The 26,482-nt window shown below is 47.0% G+C and overlaps 5 protein-coding genes and 1 long non-coding RNA gene across 11 annotated transcripts in view; all 6 read left to right on the forward strand.

Moving 5' to 3' along the window:
• Positions 1-1,834, forward strand: part of gprc5bb (G protein-coupled receptor, class C, group 5, member Bb) — a gene marked incomplete at its 3' end in the record, with an annotated part of 2,757 nt that extends 923 nt beyond the window's left edge. The window contains exons 2-4 of the mRNA XM_083693897.1: positions 256-1,381; positions 1,546-1,658; positions 1,790-1,834. Of these exons, the coding sequence (XP_083550023.1) occupies positions 256-1,381; positions 1,546-1,658; positions 1,790-1,834 (1,284 nt within the window). The remainder of the gene's footprint in view (positions 1-255; positions 1,382-1,545; positions 1,659-1,789) is intronic.
• LOC310821882 overlaps positions 1-26,472 on the forward strand; it is a 55,340-nt gene extending 28,868 nt beyond the window's left edge. The window contains exon 2 of the long non-coding RNA XR_014554887.1: positions 26,122-26,472. This is a non-coding gene — a long non-coding RNA (uncharacterized lncRNA). The remainder of the gene's footprint in view (positions 1-26,121) is intronic.
• On the forward strand, positions 4,787-10,425 carry knop1 (lysine-rich nucleolar protein 1). 6 transcript variants are annotated; one of them, XM_083693402.1, is made up of 8 exons: positions 4,787-4,864; positions 5,473-5,582; positions 6,165-6,269; positions 6,385-7,602; positions 8,337-8,408; positions 8,911-8,979; positions 9,111-9,440; positions 10,037-10,425. In XM_083693402.1, exons 2-7 carry the CDS (start codon positions 5,484-5,486, stop codon positions 9,414-9,416), a joined length of 1,869 nt encoding a protein of 622 aa, XP_083549528.1. In that variant the 5' UTR covers positions 4,787-4,864; positions 5,473-5,483; the 3' UTR covers positions 9,417-9,440; positions 10,037-10,425. The 6 variants fall into 6 exon arrangements, with proteins under 6 accessions (XP_083549528.1, XP_083549527.1, XP_083549529.1 ...); XM_083693401.1 differs by having other exon boundaries at positions 9,111-10,425; XM_083693404.1 differs by having other exon boundaries at positions 4,817-4,864; positions 5,508-5,582; positions 9,111-10,425.
• Positions 13,860-15,192, forward strand: LOC310821880 (uncharacterized protein). The gene is made up of 3 exons (XM_083694148.1): positions 13,860-14,134; positions 14,721-14,773; positions 14,882-15,192. Exons 1-3 carry the CDS (start codon positions 13,879-13,881, stop codon positions 15,173-15,175), a joined length of 603 nt encoding a protein of 200 aa, XP_083550274.1. The 5' UTR covers positions 13,860-13,878; the 3' UTR covers positions 15,176-15,192.
• Positions 16,522-20,859, forward strand: LOC310821879 (phosphoglycerate mutase 1). The gene is made up of 4 exons (XM_083694147.1): positions 16,522-16,920; positions 18,277-18,551; positions 18,822-19,002; positions 20,068-20,859. Exons 1-4 carry the CDS (start codon positions 16,782-16,784, stop codon positions 20,235-20,237), a joined length of 765 nt encoding a protein of 254 aa, XP_083550273.1. The 5' UTR covers positions 16,522-16,781; the 3' UTR covers positions 20,238-20,859.
• On the forward strand, positions 21,633-26,472 carry exosc1 (exosome component 1; the record flags this gene model as incomplete). The annotated part of the gene is made up of 8 exons (XM_083694149.1): positions 21,633-21,660; positions 22,852-22,967; positions 23,506-23,580; positions 23,865-23,953; positions 24,499-24,532; positions 24,627-24,677; positions 25,218-25,302; positions 25,914-26,472. The coding sequence occupies 8 exons, from the start codon at positions 21,633-21,635 to the stop codon at positions 26,018-26,020; spliced, it is 585 nt and encodes a 194-aa protein (XP_083550275.1). The 3' UTR covers positions 26,021-26,472.
• Positions 26,473-26,482: the final 10 nt, after the last annotated feature.

The raw sequence follows: 26,482 nt of genomic DNA on the forward strand, positions 1-26,482 counted from the left end.
GGTGTGTGTGTGTGTGTGTGTGTGTGTGTGTCTGTGTGTGTGTGTGTGTGTGTGTGTCTGTGTCTGTGTCTGAAATGAAAGAAAGCTACAAATAGTTCCCCAAAAACTTATGCCATGGTGTCTTGTCACACTGAATAAAACAATACACACAAGCTTCACTCACTCCCTACCCCCTCTTTCTCTCTCTCTCTCTCTCTCTCTCTCTCTCTCTCTGTCTCTCTCCTCTCCTCTCCTCTCCTCTTCCCCCTCTCTCAGATGGCCCTCAGCCCCGCTCTCCTCTTCCTCCTCTCTCTGATTGGCTATGGCCAGTCCCAGGACGACGACATCGCCTTTGACGTGGAACCCCCCCCCCCTCCGCAGGGCTGCGGGGCCGACGTGAACCCCCTCTACCGGGTCCTGTGCGACCTGGAGTCTGTGTGGGGGGTGGTGCTGGAGGCCGTGGCCTGCGGTGGCGCCCTCACCTCCGTGGTCCTCTCCTCCGTCCTCGTGGCCAGGCTCCGCTCCGTCCTGGACCCAGACAGGCGCTCGGGCGTGGGGCCTCTCCTCCTCCTCCTGGCCTCCCTCCTGGGCCTCTTCGCCCTCTCCCTGGCCTTCCTGGTGGGCAGGACCGAGGCCTTGTGCCTGGTTCGCCGGGCCCTCTGGGCTCCGCTCTTTGCCCTCTGCTTCTCCTGCCTGCTGGTCCAGGCGGTGAGACTGAGGAGGCTGGCGTCGGGCCGGAGCAGCCCCACGGGGAGCTCCCTGGCCGGGCTGGGCTTGGTGCTGGCCCTGGTCCAGGCCATCATCTCCGGGGAGTGGCTGCTGCTGACGGTGGTGAGGGAAGGCCATGGAGCCTGCGACTACCCCCCGTTGGACTTCGCCCTGGCCTGCCTCTACACCCTGGGGCTGCTGCTGATCGCCATGGGGCTCTCCCTGGGTGTGGTGCTCTGCGACGGGGGATGGGGGGAGGCGGAGGGGGAGGGTGGGGACGGAGAGGGAGAGGGGCGGAGGTGGCGGTGTAATGGCGTGTGGCTCTTCCTGTCCTGCCTGGCGTCTGCCTTGCTGTGGGTCGCCTGGCTGGGTTTCTACCTCTTTGGCGAGGAGGCGCTGAGGGGGATGGGGCCCGGGCCCGGGCCCAGCCGGCGAGCCGGGGGGGGGCGGAGGGTCCGCGATTGGGACGAGCCGGCGTTGGCGGTGGCCCTGGTCTCGCAGGGCTGGGTCCTCCTGCTCTTCCACGCGATCCCAGAGGCCCACCTGTGTCTGCGGGACCCCCCTGCTCCCACAGCACACGACTACTTTGACACCAGCCAGCCCCCGCCTCCGCGCTTCGGAGAGGAGCTGGCCCCCCATCCCCTTAGAGCCTACGCAGAGAACCAGGCCTTCTCTATTGAGGAGCACAGTGCAGGTGTGTTTAAACGTATGTGTGTGTGTGTGTGTGTGTGTGTGTGTGTGTGTGTGTGTGTGCGCGTGCGTGTGTGTGGGAAGAGATGAGTATCTAAAGTAGCATAAACCTGAATATCAACACCCCCTTTATTGCTGTTTTCTCTTTTCCCTCATTTGGTACCTTAGCACTCAGAGGTGGGGCGTACCATAATGGCAACGGGGGGATACGGCCTGGGATTCCCTTCCGTGGTCACATGTACCAGCCAACTGAGATGGCCCTTGTGATGAACGGTGGAACGGTACGTGTATCACACACACAGGCACACACATGCGCACACACGTACACACAGACACACAAGAGTACATACACACACACACACACACACACACACACACACACACACACTAACCCCTTGTATGTGTCACACAGATGCCCACGGCTCCTATAAACTACACAGGGAGACAGTTGTGGTGAGACAGCGGAACCTTGAGCCTGTCTCCAAGACAACAAGACAAAAGGACATGGTAGTTGTCTCCAAGACAACAGGACAGACACATGGTTCCGGAATGGAGGAGGTCAGAAATAAGTCTCCACTACCTCCACCACAGCAGGAAAGTGGACTGGATAAAGAATACAAGCAAGAGGATGTCAGGCCAAGGCACAGATCTAGGATCCACACCCCCTACCCCAAGCTAAGGGACGAGGCTGGAGAAATGTGACCACCTCTCAAATTCATAGACGGAGCTCTGGATGCAAGGACTGACCCTCCATGAGATCACAATTACGTTTTAACCATGTGTTGTAGCTATCCAGTGTTTGTTTACAATTACATTGTTTACTCACAACGGAGGAAAATAAGCTTATACTCATATTCGAGGCAATGGCGTGCAAACACCAGTGTTTTCATTAAATTCACAATCTGACCTCTGTTCCTTCATGGCCACCTCTTTACCCCTGATTCCTAATTACCCCTGATTCCTAATTGGCTCCATGATTCTCTCCCCACCTTACCACTGACAGCCAAAATGGCTGCCATCGCATCACTCAAGTGGGGGCTACACATTGGTAGTGAGATCTTACAATGTGAAGCGGTTTTGAGTGTCTGAAAGGCACTATATAAATGCAATCAATTATTATTATTATTATTATTATTATTATCATTATTATTGTTATTATTCTGAGGGGGTATGACAGTTTAGAAGGCATTTAGAAGTTATATTCTTCAAGAATCGATGGTTACATACTGTATCATAAACAATTTGATCAATCCCAGATTGCCCCTTTAATAGCAGCTTCTTACAGTGGATATGGTTCAGAGAGGGGATAGGGGACAATGGACATAGCCCCAATCCATGCAGCCCGGACCCTGCCTCCTATGATGATGTTGACGTGTAAGCTTGCTCTGTGAAAGTTTTATTCTATGTTTTGATATTATTAGCTGCAGTACATTTTGTGTTTGCTTTGAAAAGTTAGCAAGCGTATGAGACAGGGCGCAGGGCACAGGGCGCAGGAGGTGGTTATATTTATGTAAATTGCATCCATCCACAATGCTCTCCATCCTGGCCCACCCACGCATGTTCTCTACACACTCGATGAGCTTTCGTGCTATCGATAAGCATAACTATTTATATATTTATGACTGCAGTTTTCACACTGTGGTCAAGGGTGTATTTTCTGAGGCTTAATCTATTTTTTTTGTCAGGTAGAGTTGTTGTGATTCGCACTTCATGAACAAACTTATGAGATGTAAAGTGTGGCACATTTTAAAGATGGCTGCATTTTGAAGTTGATTATTTGAACTCAATGGTGTCACAAATGACTGCTGTACTTTTGTAGTTATATCAGTAGGCTTGGTGTGTGTTAACTTATGCCTTTGGACACTATTTAAATGGGTTCAGTGTCAGTGTTGTTATGTATTACACATAAACTTTGCTGGCCTGATTTGCACAACCTATTATACATAATATTGTATATTCTTTGCTCTTTACCTGTAATATGTTCCTCACACTTGAAGAGGCGCCCTTTTGTCCTTAAATGGACTTTCCATCTGCCTCTTAACCCCTATGGTGCTCTAACCTAGGACTAACCCATGTAGGGTAACTGATAGGGTGGTTGGTATTAGTGAGCATGTGGGTGTACTGTATGGCTACTAACATTATATTTCCCTACAGAAGAGGGGTATGTTTGTTGTTTGGAAGCACATTTCTCACACAAATTCAACGAAATAAAAATGTATTTGTAGTTTTAACAGTTCAAAGGGTTTGTTTTTGCTTCTAAACATGACATATCTATTTGCATTCGATCTACCGGAGACAATGGAGTTCATATGTGTATCACATCGAAAAACTGTTTCTGTTTTGAGACTTCTGGTATGAAGTTTCAAAACACTAATCTTTGGTCATTGGGGTGGTAAAGTAAAGTACTGTTGTGAGTGACTTATGAGTGTTCTTATAAGCTGAAGGCAGGCTGCAGGCTTTGCTGGAGTCTCTGACGCCCTCTAGTGTTTTGTTTTTGGTCCGTTTCTGAGCCATGAAGCCAGGGATCGCCCACATGCTACTGTAGCATCCGAATTAGAACCGTATCAATAATGCAGCAATCACATGGGAGACGTTTCACTGATTTGCATCGTGAGTCTCTAAATCTCAAATCTCTCTCACACAAGTGCGCGCATACACACATACGCATGCAGACACACACACACACACACACACACATATATACATTCACTGAGCACTTTATTAGGAACACTATACTAATACTGGGTAGGGTCTCCCTTTATTAGGAACACTATACTAATACTGGGTAGGGCCTCCCTTTGCTCTCAAAACAGCCTCAATTGTTCGTGGCATTGATTCCACAAGATGTTGGAAACATTTCTTTGAGATTCTGGTCCATGATGACAGATTTTTCAGGTGCCCTTTCAAGCTGTTAATCTCCTGTTTTACCACATACCAAAGGTGTTCTACTGGATTCAGATCCGGTGACTGGGAAGACCACTGAAGAACACTGAACTCATTGTCATGTTCATGAAACCAGTTTGAGACGACTTTTGCTTTGTGACATGGTGCATTATCATGCTGGAAGTAGCCATTAGAAGACGGGTCAATTGTGGCCATGAAGGGATGCACATGGTCAGCAACAATACTCAAATAGGCTGTGGCATTCAAGCGATGATTGATTGGTATTAACAGGCCCAAAGTGTGCCAAGAAAACATTCCCCACACCTTTACACCACCTCCACCATGAGAAGGAGTACAGGTGATCCTAATAAAGTGTTCGGTGAGTGTATATGGAAACACACACACACACACACACACACACACACACACACACACACACACACACACACACACACACACACACACACACACACACACAGTGAAGGGTGGTGCTTGTTGCTAGGTACGCTTTTGGATTACTAAGGAAGTGGAGTAATATTTCCGGGTCAAGAGACCGCACACACACACACACACACACACAGAGGTCTCCACGTGAATCGATAAAGTAAGTAAACTTCTACAAAGTTGTCAGTAAATATGTAATCACGAAACCTTTTTGTGCAACAAAAAAAAATTGTGTTCACTCGATACATCTAACGCGAAGTGCCATGATATAGCGAGAAAAGCATGTAATGGTTAGCTAGCTAGTTAGCTAACGTCGCTAGGAAGCTGATATGCCAACATAACGAGCGGCATGCACCATGAATCTACTGAAAGACTGATAGCTCAGAATTAATGGCAGTTTTAGTAGTCTAATGTATGATTTAATTTCCTTACTGACGTTTTACTGATGTATATCTCCTGCTTTGTTGCCACATGGTCAAATTGTTGTGAGAACCAAACAGACTTCATGTCTACAGTTCCCTCCTGAAGACCTCCTCACCCCCACTACCCCCCTGTACACGTTTCTCTCCTCTTAATAAACACATAATTAAAATCTTTCTCCTAGCATTGTGACTGCCTATGGCCCCTGGTCCGAGCATTGATTACTTTAGCAACGTTAGCTAACTAGCTAGCTAACCATTACATGCTTTTCTCGCTATATGATGACTGATGGATAGATGATTCACTTACTTAAACGAATGTATTTGTTGTAAATCACTTTGGATAAAGGCGTCTGCTACATGCAGATCCTATCTTTACCTCAGACGGCATCCGATGAGGAAGTGATCTTTGTGGCAGAGAAGACTGGAAATCCGGCCAAAATCAGACATACTGACCAGGTAGCAAAATTGATCAGTTCTAATCAAATAGGTTAGATTACCATCATGTCAGACAGGACGGAGTCTATTGATATCAAATCAAATCAAAGTTTTTGTCATATACACAAAATACAGCCGTAGACGGTGTAATGAAATGCTTTGGACAAGTTAGCTCCTCAACAACACAATGAAGGAGTAATAAAACAGTGTTGATATGTTGGCCTTTGTGATGTTTGGCAAGCAGTGTTTTTTAACCTTTTGTCCCAAGCACTGGCAAACTATAGTCAGCAACAGACAAAATATGTGTACACATGTCAGGTCAGGTAACCGTCTGAGGGTCTGGTATACCAGGGACACCAGGGACGGCTCTATTAACAGACCGGAGGCTTAGAAACATGTTGTCATGTAGCCCATCAGAAACAATGTTGGCATGTAGCCCATCAGAAACATGTTGACATGTAGCCTATCAGAAACAATGTTGTCAAATCAACACAGTTTGTGCATCTACTCAAACATGACATTTGTATCAGGTATGTTCAGATGATTATACATGTAAACACGTGATATATGCATGACCACTGACCGAGGTTTCATTCTCTATAGGCACGACTGCTGGCCCTACAGAGGGACATTGACAAGGAGTCCCGGCCCCAAGCATCAGGCAGATCATTGGCACGTGTCCTCTGTTCTCCAGCAGGTCATTTTGCTGTCAGTATTTTACTCTTTGTTTACTCAGTGAGTGTGTTTTACTAGCAGAGATGTTTCCACCTGTCTGTGAGATGACTGCTTTAGTAATGATATTATGGGATGTGTCCTGTCTCAGCTGGCCCGAGCCGACACGGACGACAAGACGATGGTTGCCGTGGAGACGGTGAAGAAGGTGAAGAAGGGGGTGGCCAAGCAGGAGGAGCAGAGCATAGAGGAAAGCCCTGTAAAGAAAGAGAAGAAAAAGAAGAAGAAGAAAGGAGAGACTCCGGTGGAGGAGGAGCAGGTGTCTTCAACCAGGGATGGAGGGAGTGAAGGAGAGCAAGAAGAAAAGAAGGTCACTCAGCCAAAGGTTCAGGTCGTAGCTGCAAGTAAAGATGAGAACGGAAGAAAGAAAGAAAGAAGAAAGAAGAAGCTCCCGTCGTCCACTGAACCACTGGAGGGAGGACAGGACGGAGAGGGGGAAGAGAGGAAGAAAACAAAGGGCAAGAAGAAAGCAGCTGCCGGGAACGGGGAGAGCGCAGAGACGAACGAGGGAGAGGCAGGGGAAGGATTGGTGAAAAACAAGAAGAAGAAAGGGACAGCAGCTAAGGCAACCGCAACAGTGAAGGTAGAAGAGGTAGCAGAGATACAGGGAGTCCAGAATAACACAAACAAGAAGAAGAAAGGGACAGCAGCTAAGGCGACCGCAACAGTGAAGGTAGAAGAGGTAGCAGAGATACAGGGAGTCCAGAATAACACAAACAAGAAGAAGAAAGGGACAGCAGCTAAGGCGACCGCAACAGTGAAGGTAGAAGAGGTAGCAGAGATACAGGAAGTCCAGAATAACACGAAGAAGAAGAAGAACAAGAGCGCCAAGTCCTCCAACAGCACTGCAGACACGAGCATAGACTCGGAGGCAGAAGGAAAGGGGGAGGCGGAGGAGAGCAAGATGAAGAAGGGAGGAAAGGAGAAGAGGAGGAAGGCCTCGTTGCAAACAGAGGAGGAGCAGGCTGTGGTAGAAGAGGGGGAGCCGAAGAAGAAAAAGAGAAAGACTGCTGTGAAAGGAGGAAAGGAGAAGAAGGCGCCCCAAAAGACGGAGGAGGAGGAGGAGGAGGGAGGGAGTGGTGGAGCTGCTGCCGTCGCCAACGGCACGAAAGGAAAGAGAAAGAAAGAGAAGAAGAAGAAGAGTTCCTCTGGGGTAGAAACAGAGACTGGGGACAAAGAGGCAGCAGAGGAGGAGGAAACGATAGAGGCGAGCATCCCACAGAAGAAGGGAAAGAAGAAGAAAGGAGACACTGCAGAGAAGGGGAAGAAGAAGATCAAGGTGGAATACTGTGACCCTGAAGACCAGGGGGTGAGTTGATGGGGGGGGGGGGGGGGGGTCAAGAGGTTATCAAAGCCTACTATATATTTATGGACATGCCCAAGAACATGACGTGACATTACAGTAATGAGATAGCAAACATGAAACAGCAAAACAAACCTAACTTAATCAGCACAGCAGTTGATTCACCCGTTTATACTGTCTTTTTCATCACACACTTCAAACGACCAGGTTAAGCACATACACAGCACTCTGTATACTCATCCACACTCATCCACACTCATCCGTATTCATCCACTCTGGATGCCCATCCACATTCATCCACACAGGACCATTGGACCAAGGTCACCCCAGTCTCTGACGTCAACTGGTTTTCAGTGGCATTTATTATTATTTAACCTTTTTGTTTATCCAGGTGAGTCTCATCAAAGATGCAATCTCTTTTTCAAGAGAGACCTGGTCCAAGACGGCAGCCAAGGAAAACAATATTTCTCAAATGTAGACACACACAGTACGTCACAGAACAAGTTACAGATACACAAACATTACAAACCAATGACAACCACAACACATTAAAAACAGCATCGACACACCATCAAGAAATTACAGACGTGTACACATACAATGCAATTACACAAACGTACAGTACAGTCATTGAGAGGGGTGTCCTTATTGAATGTATTAAAAACACTTTTCTCCTGAGGTTTTTTTCTGTGTGAGTGAGAGTGTGGGAGGTTGTCTGATGTCTTGTGTTTTTGCTCCAGACGGAAGCCCAGGTAGACGTCGTCTTCTTGTCTGAGAAGACGGGGAACACGGACGAGGTCAACATTGATCAGGTAGATCACCGATGATCCGTTAGATCTCTGTTGGGTCAGTTTAGATCTGCTTGTCCAGCGTACGCTCCTGTTAAAAGCTCCCAAACCGTCCAGTTGCCTGCTGTTCTGTCGTATCACTACGATGAGAGAAAATCCACTCCTAGTTTGCTGACTGTGCAACTTCGAACGTCTTGTGACTTTCTCTGAATAAAACACATGCCATAGAAGTGAATGCTGTTATCATTGATAAACAACATACTGCATTCACACACAACCCTAACCCAGAATGTGGAGGACATTCGTATGGTCCCACATTATGAATCTGAGAGAAAAAGGAGTGTAAAAAAAATAAAAAAATAAAACATCCTTATGAATGCATTGTCGTGGCTACAGGGACACTAACAATGAATTGACAAGCTCCTCCCCAAGTTTGGAGTCCTTTATTCTTATCCATTTTAAGAGCTACAGAGAAGTGGACCGTCAGTGTAGAAGTATAACATGGCTGTTGTATTCTGCTCCGTAGGCGAGAAGGCTGGCTTTACAGAAGGAGGTTGACCAGGAATCTAAACCCAAAGTAGCACCTGATTCATCGGTCAGTACGTGAAGAAATAAACGCCACTCATTACCTCACTCTTTTCTTTTTTTCCATTCTGATATTATTACGTGACGTAAAATGGATGGAACAAGTGTACGTGTGTAACAAGCATGTCTCTCTTCCTCCAGGGCCTCGGCCAGTGGGGCACCGCCCAGTTTGACAACACAGACAAGCAGCAGAAGTTCCTTCGGTTGATGGGCGGCTATAAGAAGGGCAGCTGGCCAATGGCGGCAGGCGCAGGGCGGGCCAACATGGCGCTGGGGAAAGACGGGCAGCAGAGTTTGCAGCAAGGGCTTTTGGGGGAGTTTGACCGCGCCCAGTCGCGCCGCATGGACTTCGGTGGCAGGGGGGCGGGACTTGGGTACTCTGCGCCGTCCAATAAGACGTTTTCCATCGATGTCAATGCCTCTCGGTCGGTCAGATTTGATGACTGAGACAAGGGGGATCCAGATGGACGCGTATGTGTGTGTTGTTGTACCTGGGATGTTTATCTTCTTGGGTGTGTGTGCGTACCTGTGTTCCCCTGCAGGGTCTTTGGGGAGCATGTTTGTGTGTACATATGTGTTTTGGTTGTGTAGAGGAAATTCTCCTTTGTTCCTAATAAAGTCGGTTGGGTATCGAACTCCAAAATTCAGTCAACGAAGACTTGTACAAATCTAATCACAATGATTAATAATAATACAAGCTTTCAGGAGTACAATGGTGTCTCTCTCCAAGAGACAACCAGAGTACGTCAAAGAACAAAGAAAAAGGCGCAGTACTTATAGGAGACAAAGTTTCCTATACATTCCATTTTGTGGCCAGGCCATATAAGTCTCTTACTTGGCCTATTCTCCAGTTCCTCAACATTCCAACATGTATGACTTATCTGGGGGTACCCAGGGGTCCCCTTATCTCTCCCCCAGCACCCAACCACACAGGAATGTCTCCCGGACTACCCTTGGTTGTACATACATATTACTCTGCATTGTGTTCTTTAATAACTGCAATTATAGTTATACAAAATGATTAATAACTGTAATTATAGTTATACAAAATGATTTGCCTTCCACAGTTGTGTGTCTCAGAGGTCTACCCATCAGAGGACACAAACCTTACAAGAAGAACCCAGGACTCTGCACTGGAAGAGGACTCATCTAGGGCTGCAGTGGTCTGGACCAGGGACTGATTATGAGGCAAACTCAATTAAGCACAGCTCAAGTAGCTTGTACTGTATTTGACCAAGATCTGATTGTGATTAAGGCTACATGGTATGATAAAGCATTTCCTTAAAACTAAACGTGACGTAAATGCTGAGCTGTTGGTTGACTGTAAAGTGTATACCATTAATGACACAAATGTGTTTGGTTAAAATGAGAAAGAAATTGTGTTTACTCACATGGTCTACAAATACTGTCTCGTCTACAAATATCTATTGACAGCTAGCCGAGGTTCCGTCCATTAAACGCGTTAATAACAATACAAGGGCTTTATTCTCTATGATTGAATATTGATCATGTGTCACGATTCTGGTTGTTGATATACAGTATATGACCGTGATTATACAGGTTCATTACTACCATCTCGTCATATCAAGTGAGTTTCAACCATGAGGGGTGTCATACAAAGACCGTGTCCTGATCACCCAGAGAGATTTAAGACACTGTATCTTGTGCTGTGTAGAGAGGGTCTGACCGGCGATGACCGGAGGCAATGACCAGTCCTGGTGTCTCTTCTGTCAGTTCTCTTAAATACTCCGTTTGCCACAATAATGAATTGACTCTTACACCTCCTCCACGCCCGGGCAACGTCCCCGAAGCCCATAGAATAGGAGTATATCTGGACTGGCCAGCTGACACTCTCTCCTTCTACGAGGGCTCCTCCGACACAACGACCCACATGTACACATTCAACACCGCATTCACTGAGCCCCAGCTCATGGCATGATGGGTTGTTGTTCACAGTGATCGGGCTACAGATATGAACATAATATATAATAGTATATGCCATTTATCTGAGACTTTTATCCAAAGCGACTTATACATTGCAGTGAGTGCATACATGCATGCATGCATACATGAACTGTCAGAGTTTATCTGAGGAGAAATAAAGGTTGATTTTGTTTTAAGACCGCCAGCGTGTTTTATCATATGATTCAAAAGGCGTTCAGACTGCGACCAGCTCCCTGTTGCACGCCCAGCTGTTTGACTCGCAGGGGCTTCTCTGAATATATATAAGGATATTTATGTATAGTATGTTTGTCTTTTCTTGCTTTGATGATTTTAGTTAGTAATCTTGACTTCATTTCAGCAGCTAAATAAAAGAAGAAGTGAACACTTTTAACACTGGCCAGCAACAGTTTATTCAGTAGTGTTCTCTATGTGGTTTAGCAGTCTAATGTTTCTGTGGGAGGGGCTGTCAGAGAGAGAGAGAGAGAGAGAGAGAGAGAGAGAGAGAGAGAGAGAGAGAGAGAGAGAGAGAGAGAGAGAGAGAGAGACAGAGACAGAGACAGAGACAGACAGACAGACAGACAGACAGACAGACAGACAGAGAGATGAAGGGGAGTCCATATACTTTGAATGAGTAGAGCAAGCCTAAACAAAAGTACAAGACTTGGGCGTAAAGCATTAAACAAGGAAATACATTTAGAGAACAACCAAACAGTACAGTCGAGTCAAACACTCTCACTGTGTCTGAGAGAAGCTGTGAGCCCCAGAGTCCACAAGATGAGGAACCTCCTGATATTCATCCTCTCCCTCATGACAGGTAACAAGCTCCATATGACACACAAAAAAAGACTAGTTTACAGTCTATTAGTATTGATATAGCCATTTTATTCCACATAAGTATAGCTATGACACACCAGCATATTTAATGAGGGATGGGGGGAGTGCTAATATAATTATTAATATGATAAAAGTAAAATTATTTTTAAAACATCTCCTCTGCTTGTCTGATTGACAGGTTGGGTAACCTCCTTTGAGGTGACTGGGTATTCTGGACGGTCGGTCATCATCAAGTGTAAAAAACCACTGAACCCGAGACAAAATAGGATCAGTTTTTGTTCGAATGGCAAGAACTGTGTCGATAAGATAAAAACATCGGGGACGAATTCATGGGAACACAGTGGAAAGTTTTCTCTGCTTGACAGCAAAGAAGAGTTCTTCACGGTGGTCATTAGAAACCTAACTAAAAACGAGGAGGGGACCTACAAGTGTGGACGAGTGGCAAAAGCTGACACGGTGAAGCTGAAGGTTAGGAATGGTGAGAGACTTTTATTCAGTAAAACCTACGTGCATTTGTTGTTAGCATAACTAGAGTACATCAACGATACTAAAGCAGTTATTTCCATTGACAGAGAAGTGCTGTGAGAAGTCAGTCACAAAGGCTTATCTGGGAGGAGACGCTAACATCAGCTGCAAATATCCATGGAAACACAAAAACAGCATCAAGTACTTATGCAAAGAAGGCATCGATTCAAAGACTTGTGATCACATCAGCTCAGATGACAATCCCTCGCCAAGGCGTAGAGCCTTGTGGGCTGTGACCATCACTGACTTGACTGAAGAAGATGCAGGGACCTACTGGTGTGGAGTGAAACATGATGAAGGACCTTACATTGCACTGATCACACAGGCCCAACTACAAATCACACGTGAGTAGAGACACATTTTGTTCCTCTCTTCATTCAAATCCAATACCTGGCAGAGCTACACTTGAATCAGAATCAGAATTCTTTTATTTGGCCAAGTATATTTTCACATACAGGAAATTTACTTTTGGTGGAGGTTGGTGCATGGGACATAAAAAACAATAGCAAATATAGACAAAACATTTACAAAATAGCAAAATATGAACAAAATAGGGGGGGGGAGTTTGAATGTACATTTACATTTACATTTTTTTACACTTAGCAGACGTTTTTATCCAAAAGCGATTTAAAACAAGTACATTTGTTATTATATTACTATATTATTACTCCTGCCTGTCAGAGTAACAGCACAGTCAGGGCGATGCTTTATCTTAAACATAAACACTTCCTGCTTTGTTGTTCTTACTTCCTGTGCTGGGTTTTTCTGTTGTGGTGTACTTGTGTTGTGAGAGAGTTCTGAGAAGGAGTTGCGGTGCTTCCTAGTATTCTGCCGTCTATGATGTCATCCCTACCTGGCTTTGCTATTTGAAATTATTTCAAATACTTAGCTGTGCTTGAGTATGCCTGTCACAATGCATCAAATGGAATAGTCTTAAAAGGCCAAACCCCGCCATTTGGCACTCCAGGCAAGCTCAAACAAATGCTCAAAGTATTTCAAGTGCTTTTCGACCCAGGTCTGATCCCTGACCCTCCGGAGGAGGGTAACAACAGCTTTGGACCAATTATCTCCCAATTATGATTAATTATGTCCCAATTATTCGGACCAATTATTATCAATTATTATGGATCACTAAGCATCTCTGAGCTTTTGAGCTCCTCCAGTGTTGAGATCATACGTGAGAGGAGACTTCAGGTTGATTATGTGAGGTAGACGTTCAGAAAGTAGGTTACAGAGAGAGGAGACTTCAGGTTGATGATGTGAGGTAGACGTTCAGAAAGTAGGTTACAGAGAGAGGAGACTTCAGGTTGATGATGTGAGGTAGACGTTCAGAAAGTAGGTTACAGAGAGAGGAGCGATGGAGGGAGAGCAGGAGAGAGAGAAACTTCAGAAACCACGCTGTCTTTACGTCCACTAGTGGGAGTGGGAGGATGAGTGTCATCTCCTCAATCATACACTAACACAACTGACACCATCACCGCTCACAACAACAACAACAACAACAACAACAACAACACTAGCCTCACCACTCCCAGCTGCAACACCATCAGCTCCACCCATAACCTTCTCATCCCCCCCAGTGACCTCATCCACCCCAGTGACCTCCATGTCTCCATTACCATCCACCCCGGTGACCTCATCCACCCCAGTGACCTCCATGTCTCCATTACCATCCACCCCGGTGACCTCATCCACCCCAGTGACCTCCATGTCTCCATTACCATCCACCCCGGTGACCTCATCCACCCCAGTGACCTCCATGGCCGTGAGTCTGGTCGTGAGTCTGGCCGTGAGTCTGGCGGCGTTGGTGCTTGTGGTCTTTGTGCTCGCATTCTACAGACACAAAAGAAACAAGGCACAGGGTGAAGCATTTTGTAAATATTACTCTCACGCACGCACGCACGCACGCACGCACGCACACACATACTCACCTGTCATGCAATGAGTTGGACAGACACGTTTCTAGGATTTGTACATGTTCGAGGATCAGCCCCAGGGGAATAATGTAGGGTTCTTGACCAAATTTGGCCTTTAGAAATAATAATATTTAATAATGCAATTCATGACATGAAATATTACAGATATATAGAATAAATCACTCATTAAATATTTTTATTTTTCCCAGTCCAATTTGCATGCAGCAGACCCAGGGAAAGTAATAGGAAAGATGCAGCAGACATTGAAACAATGTATCAATAAGTTTATGTCATGACAGAATTTAAACTCCAGGCATTTTTTCTGTTGTCTGGCAGTACCCTTTTTAACCACTAGGTGAGGTGCAGTGATTTTGAGCATTCGCATTACCACTTTCCCCATTCATAGCATTTCAATTCTGTCTCCTCTCTCTCTGTCGTGTGTGTGTGTGTGTGTGTGTGTGTGTTTGTGTGTTTGTGTGTGTTTGTTGTGTGTGTGTGTGTGTTTGTGTGTGTGTGTGTGTGTGTTCCACAGCTGCTGTCTCTTCAGCACACAGGGTGAACACAGATGCCAGGAACAACAGAGAGGTTAGTGCACAGGTGTGTGTATGCGTGTGTGCATGCAATAAACAAGCATGGTCTACGTCCCCGACCTCCTCCCCAATCATCTCCCCTCTCTCCCCCCACCTCTTCCAGGGTCGTCATTTTAACTGTGATTATGAGGAGATAAAGGAGCGCCCCCTACAGCCCGACTCAGGCGTTGTGATCAACTCCATCTACGCCACCGCCAACTTACCCACAAGCCCCGCTGACTCCCTCCACTATGCCAGTGTCAGCTTCCACAAGAGCCCCAGCTGCCCCAAAGAAGCCACCACCTCCATCTCTAAAGAGGGCACTTCCTCCTGTGACTATTCTACTGTCAACATCAGACAAAGCACCGCCTACTCAACTGTCAATCATCCACGTAATTCCTCTGAGGCTCCCATCTAGGAAAACAGTTGGAAAACCCAGAGACATCTGAGCCACAGACTACCAGTCACTAGTGGCATGGACTGTATCTCATTCATTCTTTCCCTAATAGAAGACCAAAGTATACTGTATAATATTAAATATTGTATCATTTTGACCACACACTGTACAATTTTGAGGAAAACGCAACACTATGCAGACATGGAAGGAGCAACAGGGTTCATGAGGCTGAAACACTTTGCACCCTTTGGTTGTTTTAAATCCTTGGGTAAGGGCCGGCTCACACATTGGTAAATACACACACACACACACACAACACACACACACACACACACACACACACACACACACACACACACACACACACACACACACACACACACACACACACACACACACAACCTGTCTCTACAACTGGATGATCTTGGTTTGATTAATCAGGGTGTGTACAAAAAGCTGTTCCCCGTCCACTTTGTAAACCAGTGTTTAGTGCCCTGTGTCTACAGGTGTTTTGACCCTAACACCTCTAAGTTATTAGGGTTAGGGTTTAGGGTTTAGGGTTAGGGTTAGGGTTAGTAAGTTATTACATGGTCCTGACCAATGACGCAGGAGTCACCCTACTTTATGATAGTCAATCACAGATGACCCTTTCCCACATCTCATCAGCACCTTACCTTGCTCTGCAGTTAGATCGCGTTATTAGAGTGCAGACCCGGTCTCAGAGTTCCTCAACTTTAGTTGCACCTTGTGCTTATGTAAACACTGTACATTACTGAAATTTTTAATAAGATTAATACATACATTTGCATGTGATTTGGGAATGAGATGTATCAAGCTGTGAGTCATTGAGGAGATGAGATGGCTATCGTCAACTCCTTCTATGTAGGCTACTTCGTAGGGGGTCAGTTACTTGCTAAATGTCTGAAGTCTGAAGATAGGCCATCACTGGGCTGGGGATTTATGACATCATCAGCTATCGCACTATAGAGCTATCGCACTAATCATAATATGCTTTGCTGATAGCATTAACATATAATATAAATGCCATTTAGCTGACGCTTTTATCCAAAGCGACTTACATTGCAGCGAGCGCATACATTTCTCAGTATATACGGTCCCAGCGGGAATCAAACCCGCAACCTTAACGTTGTTAACGTCATGCTCTACCAACTGAGCCGCAGAGGACCAGGTGTCATAGAATTGGGGAAAAAGTTCACCATCGCAGATAAAGAAGGTTTAGAGCCATCTAGCCTAAAGATTTTTGATAAGAACTCTCAATTATCCCGAGAGTTCCTAGTTCTCGGCTGGTCGCTGCGCGTCCCGTGTTGACGTGCGGCATCGCGCGTTCGCTTCCTCTGCATGTAGCGCCAGTCGGCCTCTGATTGGTGCAGCCCAGCAGGAAGAGAGAGCACTGTCTGGAATTACTGCGCGATCTGTCCGGTTCAGAAAAGCCGACTCTGTAACCTCGCATCATTCTGAACCCGATCCGACCGCGTCTGCATCTCTCTTCCCCGTCTGACGAGGAGCACAAGTCACGACTCTGCTGCGGGTATTTTCGCCGCATTTGATAAGGAGCTTTTTACACTTAAATTCCCGGAAATACAGCGGAGAGGGCACACAACTCGAGATGGCTGCGTACAAATTGGTTCTGATCCGCCATGGGGAGAGCTGCTGGAACCAGGAGAACCGCTTCTGCGGATGGTTCGATGCGGACCTCAGCGAAACCGGGGAGCAGGAGGCGAAGAGAGGTGGACAGGCCCTGAAAGGTGACGGTCAATCACTGACACACACACACGCATCATATAATGTCATAATCTGGCCTTCTCACGGTCATTGGATTAAGCCAGGGCAGGGCCATCGCAGGTTTGGGGATGATGGGCAGTGCATGGTTACGCAAGGCGCGGCTGGGGAAGTAGCGGCAGTTGTGCTATTGCGGCATCGTCAGTTGGAGTTACCTATAATGGCAATATGAACCGCTGTTTCATCAGACACTGGGATGTCAAGGCATATTGCGCAACCTGTCTCCAATGCACACGTATAACCCTTACTCGAGGGTAGGGACTAGCACTAGTATAAATTGCTTCCTTTCTCGCCTTGTTTCCCGTCCTTCAATCACATGCAATGATCTGAAAGAAAGAAATCTCGGTGTAAGTAATGTCCGCTCGGAATTTGCTTGTCACCTCTGTGCAGATGAAGGAAGACACGAGCCAGGGAGCCACTTTTTCACACAGGTTCATCTCTGATTGAAGGAAGGGAATGCATTAAAATTGGATAAATGATGATGCTTCATTTTGTAGCCAATCAAAGTGTTGATGCTAGGTAGACGCCACATAGAACACTTGGCACTCTAGGTGGTGAGGGTTCCGGAACTTTTTGGCAGTCGGTGAGTTAAAGTATGCTCTCTGAGCCTGTGAGGGAGTAACTGGGCCACTGTGCAACCCAAACTATGTGTGTGCCACACTCAGTAGAGGCTGGCGGAGGCAGAAATCGGAGGTGGGGCCCTTTTGTAATACACGGAACGGAATGAGGCATGTGTTCGATACCATTCCTCATTCCTCTGATTTCTGCCTCCCCTGGTGTGTGCAAGCTACTGTGTCTCTCCTCGGCGAGACAAAACCCATCCATGCAAGGCTGCCGCTTTAAAGGACGCTTTATATATATTTTATGTGAAGCAATGTAGTTTGAGTGAACATTGACGGCGCGTTCCAAAAGGAACATATGGATCTCTACTGTAGCTGCACTACTACTGGCAACAGCATCACGGCATCGGTGGCTGTTGTTACCAGGTCAAGCTGACATGCTCTGTGCTGCTGATATGCACCGTGTCTGTCCTCCCTGTATGCATTTATTTGACCCTGACACACCCCTCATTGAAAATCAGTCTGACTCTGCACGCTGTGGCCATCTTTGACAAGGCTGTGCAGGGCGGGACGACAGACTCAGCTCACTACAACCAACCTGGCCCCCGCCGGCGCTGCCACCGACCGTCAACAAACCAAAATGTGTCAGTTTAGACCTGCAAAACCAGCAGCTAAGAGACCGATGGGTCCGGTAGGACCTTCATTTATGTGTTGTAAACACACACGTACATCCCTCTAACCCACCTCCGGTGTCCTCCGCAGACGCTGGCTATGAGTTTGACGTGTGCTACACCTCGGTGCTGAAGAGGGCCATCCGGACCCTGTGGCTGGTGCTGGACGGCATCGACCAGATGTGGCTGCCCGTGAACCGGACCTGGCGCCTCAACGAGCGCCACTACGGTGGCCTCACGGGGTTAAACAAGGCGGAGACGGCTGCCAAGCACGGAGAGGCGCAGGTGAAGATCTGGAGGCGCTCCTACGACACCCCTCCCCCGCCCATGGAGGAGGACCACGACTTCTACAATAACATCAGCAAGGTATGGGGACGCACGCACGCACGCACGCACACACACATACACACACACACACACACACACACACAAACATGTAGACACACACACACACACACACACGTAGACACACACACACACACACACACATACATGTAGACACACACACATGTACACACACACACACACACACACACACACATGCACTCACAAAAAGGCAAGCATGAATATACACACACATACAATATATTCTCACCCAAGCTTGGCTATGCAGCACTGACCAGCGTTTTCCTGCAGGACCGTCGCTACGGCGACCTGACCGAGGACCAGCTCCCGTCCTGTGAGAGTCTGAAGGACACCATCGCCCGGGCGCTGCCCTTCTGGAACGACGAGATCGTCCCACAGATCAAAGAGGGCAAGAGGGTTCTGATCGCTGCCCACGGCAACAGCCTGAGGGGCATCGTCAAGCACTTGGAGGGTAGGTGGACCTAGACGTTAATGGTACAACATCACCGGGGGTGGGGGGCTGGGGGGGGGAGGGGAGTAGGAAGTAGAAGTTAAAGGTGCAATACAACATCATTGGTTCTCGTTCTCTGAGGTGGAAAACGTAAACAATAGAACACTTACAATCCAATCCAATCCAATACAACAGTTGTCCCTGAACAGGGTCTCCTCATTCTCCTCTCCAACCCCATCTCAACTCCCCAGTGTTACTCATGCTAATGCTGCCACTGACTCATGGGGGAGGCCGTGGTCCTGCCTGTTCTCTGAGGTGGAAAACAATAAACAACAGAACACTTACAATACAATACAATACAATACCATACAATACCATACCATACAATACAATACAATAGAATACCATACAATACCATACAATACAACACAATACAATACCATACAATACCATACAATACAATACAATACAATACAATACAATACAATACAATACTATACAATACAATACAATACAATACAATACAATACAATACAATACAACACAATACAATACAATACAACACAACACAACAGAATACCACACAACACAACACAACACGATTGTCCCTGAACTGACTTTCCTCATTCTCCTCTCCAACCCCATCTCAACTCTCCAGTGTTACACATGCTCATGCTGCCACTGACTCATGATTGGAGGGTAATTGGAAGTAGAAGTTAAAGGTGCAGTACAACATCACCAGGGTTGGGGGAAGTGGGAAGTTGTATTGCACCTTTAACTTCTACTTCCCACTTCCCCCAACCCTGGTGATGTTGTACTGCACCTTTAACTTCTACATCACCGGGGTTGGGGGGGGGGGGGGGAGTAGAAGTTAAAGGTGCGGAGATGGGGAGGTGGAAGTAGGAGTTAAAGGTGCAATACAACATCATTGGTTCTCGTTCTCTGAGATGGAAAACATAAACAATAGAACACACCCAATCCAATACAATGATTGACCCTGAACAGACTCTCTTCATTCCCCTCAACTCTCCAGTGTTACTAGTGCTGCCATTGACTCATGCTTGTTGATGCTGTGACTCTCTCCAGGTATGTCAGAGGAGGCCATAATGGAGCTGAACCTGCCCACTGGCATCCCCATCCTGTATGAGCTGGACAAGAACCTGAAGCCTGTGGCGCCCATGCAGTTCCTGGGGGACGAGGAGACCGTGAGGAAGGCCATGGAGGCTGTGGCTGCCCAGGGCAAGGCCAAGAAATAAAGAGAGCGCCACCTGGTGGGTGGGAGGGGATGGTGCAAGTAGAGTGCAAACTATAAATCATGCGTGACACTCAGTTTCAGTAAAAACATGTTGGTACACACACACACACACACTCCTGAAACATACAATCATGCACACACATCTCAGCAAGTTATATTGTTTGATTTGATAGGTCTCTACTTTCCTGCACATTGAGGCATTTATCAGTGTTATACAGATATCAGTTGGAACTGTGGATCATAATATTGAGTTGACCAAAATGCAGATTATTAGAGACCAGCCAATAGAGTCAAACATCACAATGCAACACACACACACACACACACACACACACACTCTCACATTCCCTTTCAAATATGCAATATATTTTATTTCCGACTTCCCTCTGTAGATTGGTGTGTGTTATCTGAAGGAGAAAATTATAATTTTGCGCTTTATATATACATATATATTTTATGTGAAGCAGCGTTCCAAAAGGAACATATGGATCTCTACTGTAGCTGCACTACTACTGGCAACAGCATCACGGCATCGGTGGCTGTTGTTACCAGGTCAAGCTGACATGCTCTGTACTGCTGATATGTGATTGGTGTGATGTGTGAAATAAATAAATAAATAAATAAATGACTATTATGAGCTGTCTTCCTCTTCCTGCCACCCTGGTGTGTTTTACCTGTTATGCCTCTATGGCTATGTTCACAGGGATAAAAAGCAAGTCAACGTCAAAGTCAATCTTTTGTTATAGAAAGTGAGAGAGACAGAGAGAGAGAGAGAGAGAGAGAGAGGGAGAGAGACAGAGACACAGAGAGAGAGAGAGAGAGAGAGAGACAGAGGGAGAGAGAGAGAGAGACAGAGAGAGAGACAGAGTGAGAGAGAGGAGAGACAGAGAGAGAGAGAGATAGAGAGAGAGAGAGACAGAGAGAGAGAGAGGAGAGACAGAGAGAGAGAGAGATAGAGAGAGAGACAGAGAGACAGAGACAGAGAGAGAGAGAGGAGAGACAGAGAGAGAGAGAGACAGAGAGAGAGAGACAGAGATAGAGAGAGAGAGAGAGACAGAGATAGAGAGAGAGAGAGAGACAGAGAGAGAGAGAGGAGAGACAGAGAGAGAGAGAGATAGAGAGAGAGAGAGAGAGACAGAGAGAGAGAGAGAGGAGAGACAGAGAGAGAGAGAGAGAGAGACAGAGAGACAGAGACAGAGAGAGAGAGGAGAGACAGAGAGAGAGAGAGATAGAGAGAGAGAGAGAGAGACAGAGAGAGAGAGACAGAGAGAGAGAGAGAGAGCGCCACAACAAAGATGGCGTACCGACGTCTCCGTCAACACCTGACCGACCAATCGTACAACAGCTTGCATCTACGTCACAGCCAATGGGTTGTTTCATTGCTCTTCTTGAAAACATGTCGCCCATGAAGCTGTGTGTTCCAGGTGAGTGAGAACTAGAAACATCCATTTTCACGTGTCAAAGTGTTGTGTTTTGCTCAAATTGAGACTCGAGTGCACGAAAAGTACGATGAACAATTTCGAGTGGTTTGTCTTATGGTTAGATTGGTGTTTAGCGTGCTAGGTTGGGCGGAACACCCCTCGGGTTCCAGCACGGGAACCCTGCAAGGCTGAGTCACTTCCACGAGCTCCTGAGTTGACGGTCTCCCTCCCTGCAGACTGATGGCCGAGTGACAGCTGCACGTATTCATATAATATTAATGCAAATCATCACTAGCTGTCACTTAACGTTCGTTCCATGGTCCCGTATTACAATGCGTTGTCTAGTAGCGAGCTAGCAAGCGTTAGCCTGCTAACGAGCTAACTGACGTTAACTTTTACTTTTCAACTCCAGCACACCGAGCTGTTCTTTCACCTGCCCTGCCCACCGCCTGCGGCGAGAGCCCAGACATTCCACTTCTCACTTGTTTTGATCCTCCCTTTGGATCCAACACATAGTTATATGCAAATGTTTAAAGACCACGGGCTGTTCTCATGCTTTCCAATGTCAATATTGGTCGTGATTGTTCTCAGACAGATAGGTAGATAGGTACTTTACTGAATTAAGGCGTTACAGCAGCTCACATCACAAACAACAACAAGAAAATAAAGTGATATAAAATAGACTGAAACATTCTATACAGTAAGAACAGTCCGGTGTGATTTAACATCCCCCAGCCTGACTCTGATCCCCCCGTCGGGCCAGCCGCAGGAGGAGGTGGACAGTGTTATTGCGGCAGGCAGCTTGTAGCCAGTGTAAGTTAGATTAAATCACTTGTGATTGAGGCTTTGGAGGAGGCAGTGAGGTTGATATGCGGGTTGTTGACAGATTCGTTCTGACAGTGTAGTCAGTGTGCACTTGGAAAAATACCTGGCAATTTGCCTCCTTGCTGCGGGGGTTAAAGATGGTAATGTGATTCGTCTTTTTTGCATAGTGTAGGCTAAACAAGTCTCAGTAAGACACTTACAATTACTTTCTGCCTCTGTCCCGTGTTTACCCGTGTTTACTCTTGTTCTCTGTCTCTCTCTCTCTCTCTCTCTCTCTCTCTCTCTGTCTCTCTCTCTCTCTCTCTCTCTCTCTCTGTCTGTCTCTCTCTCTCTGTCTCTCTGTCTCTCTCTCTCATATTTCATGTTCAGGTGAGAGGCTATGCAACACAGATGACTGCATGCCTGGTACAGGCGTGTACCTAAGGCACGGTTTCATCTACTCATCGCTAGCAGGCTACGTGTTGAGGAAGAACGAGGGAGAGGAGGTGAGGGGGGGGGCTGTGGGGAGGGAGAGGAGGTGAGGGGGCGGGGATGTGGGGAGGGAGAGGAGGTGAGGGGGGGGGGATGTGCGGAGGGAGAGGAGGTGAGGGGGGGGCTGTGGGGAGGGAGAGGGCTGTGGGGAGGGAGAGGAGGTGAGGGGGGGGGCTGTGGGGAGGGAGAGGAGGTGAGGAGGCGGGGATGTGCGGAGGGAGAGGAGGTGAGGAGGGGCTGTGGGGAGGGAGAGGAGGGGGGGGCTGTGGGTAGAGGAGGTGGGGGCTGTGGGGAGAGGAGGTGAGGGGGGGCTGTGTGGAGTCAGTGGTTTGGTTGTGTACAGGGAGAAAGCAGTATTATGACGTCAAGTTTGGAACTGAAGTTAGAGTGCTATTGCTCAACAGTTGAGAGAGAGAACTCTAGCTTGTTAACTCAGTGTTTTAGAGGAAATATGCATTGTTATGTTTTGCGCTGTAGCGTGTTGACACTGCTTTTCATCAGAGCTGTACATAACCTGTGTGTGCCCGCCCGCCCGCCCGCCCCTTCCTACAGCTGCCCGTGATCTCAGTCGTGAGAGAAACAGAAGCGCAGCTGCTGCCAGATGTAGGGGCTATAGTAACCTGTAAGGTAAGATTCACCTCAAAAGGTCATGCTAACGTTTGCAAGTCGTGGCGTGTGATGTGTCTGTGACTGACTGGGCGACACCAGAGTCTGCTGTGGGGTAGAACGCCTCTCTAATTCAGGCAAAGTTTCAGGCAAAGCGACTAATTATATGTACACTACTCCAGTTACACTAACCAGCTTCTCTGCTTTCACACATGCTCTGTGATAATCCTGTTTGTAGTCTGCATGTAACACTGTCTTGATGCTGGAGGTGAGATCGTTGACCCCTGCTGTTCGTCCCTGCGCAGGTGACCAGCATCAACCCCAGATTTGCCAAGGTCCACATCCTCTACGTTGGCTCCACACCTCTGAAGGACAGGTTCAGAGGAACCATCAGGTAACGTGGCGTTTATTCACCCACTACGTGTGGCCTTGTCCTTGTCCAGAAACAAATCAAATTCAAATCAAATGTTATTTGTCGCCTATCGCATACAGTTGTGATGGACAAAGTGAAATGTTTTGGGATGTTGCTCCACGCTCAACAGCAGCAGCAATAACAATTCAATAACAAGTAATGAAAGTAACAATAGTACGAGTGCAAAATAAAACAGTCCCTAGCCCCCTATCCACTTGTGCCGATCTGAGAGGGTTGGATAGGTCTAAGCAAGATGGCGTCAAGAAGTACGATCCAGCCCTGCTCTCTCACCCATCTCATCCTGTCAGATCTATACAAGTGTCTCAGACAAAAGGGCTCAGGCTCCGTGTGTCACCACCTACACTGACCTACCACCTAAACTGACCTACCACCTACACTGACCTACCACCTAAACTGACCTACCACCTACACTGACCTACCACCTAAACTGACCTACCACCTAAATTGACCTACCACCTAAATTGACCTACCACCTACCCTCCTATTTCCCATGCTTGTAAACGCAGGAAAGAAGACGTACGTGCCACAGAAAAAGACAGGGTATGTGATGTCATCAATCAGTTAATCACTGGTTTAACATAATGAATTAGTTTATTAGATTGGGACCAGCTCTAATCTTTGCCCTCTGTTGCAGGTGGAAACGTACAAAAGCTTCCGGCCTGGTGACATCGTCCTGGCTAAAGTGGTATCCTTTTCACAGAGAATGTCTTTTGGGGGAGGTTGGCGATGAAGGTTGATTGTGGAAAAAGTAGATCCTTATGACCTAATAGGGACCTACTGTCCTAATGGGGACCTACTGTCCTAATGGGGACCTACCAGGGGGTGGGAGGTTGATTTTCCCCAATGTTGCCCATCCCAGGGAGGTAGATGCTAAGTGGGATCCTTGGGACGACCCTAACTTTAACCCAACCGTTTTTAAATCTCAACTTCAATGAGGTTTACATCAGTCAGGCCGTGCCAAGCATCTTCAATGAGGCTTACATCAGTCAGGCCGTGCCAAGCATCTTCAATGAGGTTTACATCAGTCAGGCCGTGCCAAGCATCTTCAATGAGGTTTACATCAGTCAGGCCGTGCCAAGCATCTTCAATGAGGTTTACATCAGTCAGGCCGTGCCAAGCATCTTCAATGAGGTTTACATCAGTCAGGCCGTGCCAAGCATCCCACGTAGCCTTTACCCTCCCAGGAACCCTTCTTGTGTTATTGGCCGTTGACCCCTGACCTCAGATCTCTCTTGGTGATGTGCAGTCCAACTACCTGCTGACCACAGCAGAGAACGAGCTGGGAGTGGTGGTGGCCCACAGCGAAGCAGGTGAGGATGGAGCACGGCTGCCATGGAAATGGATTACATTTTTTTTTTTTTTTCATTATTCATTTTATTGAATAGAGATAGGATTCTAACCCATGCCGACAGGTACAGATTGAATTTGAATTTAGTATCTTTATATCAAGTGTCTTGGGTGGAGCTCTCGATATAAAAAAAAAAACACTATCATCATAACACATTGAATAATAGGCATTGGACATTGCAGTGCTTGCATTGGTTTTCCAAATGGTGGGTCAGGATCCACTTGGCATTGTGGCTTGAGATGAGACCTTGCTAGGAGCAATGGTTTTGTTTACTTGGATCGGATGATGCTTGAAGCGGCGATTGGCAGTTGTTTAACTCACTCAGTGCCGAGGGTGACTGAAGTCGCCAAAGTGGTCAACATTCCAGAGTGCCAAGGGTGACTTTATACACCAGAAATGCATCGTCATTATGACGCTTCATTTTGTAGCCAATCAAAGTGTTGTTGCTAGGTAGACGCCACATAGAACACTTGCAACACTCTAGGTGGAGAGTGTTCCGGAACTCTCTGGCAGTTGGTGAGTTGAGGAAAGTTGCAGCACCAGTGGATGAACTCCTGCTCTGCCCAATTTCAGGTGCCCAGATGGTGCCCGTCAGCTGGTGTGAGATGCAGTGCCCGCGTACACATGCCAAGGAGTTCCGCAAGGTGGCCAGGGTGCAGCCGGAATACCTGCAGGCATGAACTGGCCTCTGAAGACAACCCCCCCCCCCCCCCCCTCCTCTCCCAGGAACACACAGCTTCCCCTCTCCCCTTTACACACACACACACACACACACACTGAGAAGAGAAAGTAAAGTGATTGTGAACAGAGCCTTATGTTCAAGGGGGCTGCAGAAACATTAGTGCCCTCCCACAAGAACAGACAGACAGCTAATACTCTGGGAATGTTGAAGTAAAAGCGCGCAAATTCAAAACGCTCATTTTCTCACAGCACTGTTTTCAAGACTCAGATGAGCACATGATCCTGCGCCAAGTCAAGATGTTTTTTTCTCTTTTTTTTTTTTCCCTGAACATTGTTTAGTTTCTCCTGTCAAATCTTTTTGTTTGTATTTTGTTTCTATGCCTGTTTCATTTCCTCCTGTACATATCAGCAGAGATCATGTGTTTACCAGAGTCAAATAAAGTCTACCAAATCGCATGCCA

The sequence above is a fragment of the Argentina silus genome, assembly GCF_951799395.1.
Source record: "Argentina silus genome assembly, chromosome: 22".
Taxonomy (NCBI): domain Eukaryota; kingdom Metazoa; phylum Chordata; class Actinopteri; order Argentiniformes; family Argentinidae; genus Argentina; species Argentina silus.